The sequence below is a fragment of the Gavialis gangeticus genome, unplaced genomic scaffold, assembly GCF_001723915.1.
Source record: "Gavialis gangeticus isolate Ggan-Ray unplaced genomic scaffold, GavGan_comp1, whole genome shotgun sequence".
Classification (NCBI taxonomy): domain Eukaryota; kingdom Metazoa; phylum Chordata; order Crocodylia; family Gavialidae; genus Gavialis; species Gavialis gangeticus.
In genome coordinates, this window is record NW_017728994.1 from 65,080,082 (window position 1) to 65,082,766 (window position 2,685).

General features: G+C 39.1%; 1 protein-coding gene across 5 annotated transcripts in view; it reads left to right on the forward strand.

Moving 5' to 3' along the window:
- TACC2 (transforming acidic coiled-coil containing protein 2) overlaps positions 1-2,685 on the forward strand; it is a 244,549-nt gene that overhangs the window by 185,422 nt on the left and 56,442 nt on the right. For all 5 annotated transcript variants that reach the window (XM_019502936.1, XM_019502937.1, XM_019502938.1 and 2 more), the window contains one exon: positions 205-412. In XM_019502936.1, the coding sequence (XP_019358481.1) occupies positions 205-412 (208 nt within the window). The remainder of the gene's footprint in view (positions 1-204; positions 413-2,685) is intronic.

Genomic DNA, 2,685 nt, shown 5'->3' on the forward strand with positions numbered 1-2,685 from the left:
AAAGAGATTTTAATTAGCAAGAAAAATTAGTTCTCCAGCTCTAACTACTCAGGTATGTTATATGGACCTGCAGTAGGTTGCATGAAATTAAAGCGTTTATGAGGGAAATTAAACCTGGTGAACGAATTCAGAGAAATCTTTCTTTCTAGTTGTTTGGCATGATCACAAAGAACGATAAAGCCAAGTTGCCTTGTTTCTCTGCAGGACTCTACTCCATTGCCTACTCCAGAAACACCCCCAGTTATATCTACTGTGGTTCATGCGACAGATGAGGAAAAACTGGCATCTTCAGTGACCAGTCAGAAATGGACGTGCATGACTGTGGATCTGAATTCGGATAAACAGGATTACCCAGAGCCATCTGACCTATCTACATTTGTAAATGAGACCAAGTTCAACTCTCCTACAGAGGGTAAGCTTATGTACCACCAGCCTACTCCAGTCAACGTTTTATTTCTCAAGGCAAAGGCAAGAAAGAATGGGGGGGGGGAAACTGAAGGAGAAATTTCTTTTGACCTCTTGTGGCTTAAACAGAAGGGATTGTGGGCTGATACTGCTCTCAGCTAATGTGCTTATACCCAGTCCAAAGACCACTGAAAGAAATGGCTTTGGTTTTTTTCTGAGCCTGTAGTCTTTGACCTCAAGCGGTAGAGAATTGGGCTTCAGTACTGACGGATCCAGATTCACATTCTGCCATAAATCTGTCTGCTATATATAAACTTCCTTCTTTAACACAGCATGTCTCTCTAAACCCTCAGCTTTCATCATACATTATAAATATATAAAAGCCCAGGATATCCAGCAATGTCTAGATTAGCTTTCACTAATACATATTCTATGCTATGCTATTCTGTTCTGTTGTTCCAAGAGTTGTTCATCAATTTTTTGAGGCAAACAATTGTAAGATCCTGTTAGAATTTTCTATAGTATCATTAATTCTTGATATTGTTCATAGTCTGTGAAACAAGAAAGGGACAGAAGCTATTTCTTGTGAATGAGCATTTCTCACTCTCGCAGGGAGTCACAGTCGCATAAAGAAGGGCTTTGCAGATCTGCCCTAAGGATGCAACTTATAAATGAAGGAAGTTATAAATATGAAAAGGCTAATCCATTTCCAAGGCATCTTTTTCAGACCTTGCTGATTTCATTTTCTCCATCATTAATCTTTTCTGCCCAAAGGCCCAATGGGATGTTAAAATAATATTGAAATTTTGTCTTGTTAAAGACAGCCAGATTAGGTAGGCTTCTACAGCATAACCTAGCAAACATGTGCCTAACTATGCATGGGAGTAACTGTACTGGGTTTAATTGTACAGCGCATATGAATATTCATGTATACACTTAACTGTTTTTATGTCTAGGACCTTTCTGAGGTCTGTTGATGTCCCTTTTTGGATGGATCACTCTGAATAATTTATTTCCTACCATTGTTAAATGGATTAATGCATAAATATAGGAATCAAATGCATTTTAAGTGACTACATCATATAACATTCATGCTGTGTCTTTAAAGAAATGGTGCAGCAAAAATTATTTTTTGAACAAACAACCCACTTTATGGAGGCACTAAAACCCATCATTTCAGCTTGTACCTATTAACAGAAAGTGAACAGACCTCCTAATTAAATGCTAATCCTCTTGCCTCACATGTGTGGGTAGTATGTGCGGAGTTTCAGATTGCACATTAATTATAATCAACAGTACTTCCTCTTTGAGATCATTTAAAAATAATCATTCCTTCCCATGACAGTTCTGCTCATGCTGCTTTGGGAAATCTTTGATTGATTCCAGGGATGCCTACTGATGCATCTGTTTAAACATTTTTTGATGTTGTGGCTATTCTCCTGTCACCAAAAGCTGTCTTTGTACAGTGACATCTCCACCAGTACATACTGTTCACTCAGACTCATTCATACCACTTCATTAATTCATTGGAATGGCCCTCATCTTGCCATCTACTTTAATTGTGTGTGAAAAACCACAGATATCAGAAAAGAATCCTCTTTAATGAGCCAAATAATTTCTTTTGTTTCTAGTTCATGCATCTCTATCCACAAACTACACTTGGAACCAACTGAGGTTAAATGAAGATCAACCCCAAAATCAAATCACATGGATTATATTTGCATGGCCCTTAAAGTGGGGATTAAATTGACATACAGTTGTTACCCTATCTGCCAGCAGAGGACACTGACAGTCTGTCCCTTGGTGTACACTTTCAAATAGGTTATTCACCAGGAGTTAGGAGCTAGTTTGTACAACTGACTGCAAGTTGGGGAGTTGGAACAAATAGAGGTATTTCCAAACCAGTGAAGTCTTTTAGTAATTTACTTCCTGATTTCTTCTGCACAGGTGCTACATGATCTTATTTCACACTTAATGCCAGTATTTGTATTTCTTTTTTTGCTCGAGGTAGAAAGGAGTATATATTTAATACATGTCGTTTCTAGGGCTGTGTGAAGCTTCAGGTACTGATTCAATTCAGAGGAGATTCGGCCTGATTCGGTGGCCAAATCTCCAAATTTGAATCAAATCAGGGGACCAATTAAAAGGTCTGAATTGATTCGAAGCTCTCAGATCTTTGGAAAGCTTCAGTGATTTGGACAGTCCCTGCCTGCTGCAGCAGGAAGCTGGAGCCAGACTCCAGACTCCAAGTAGGGGGTGGGGGAGGGGGGCTGGAGGAAG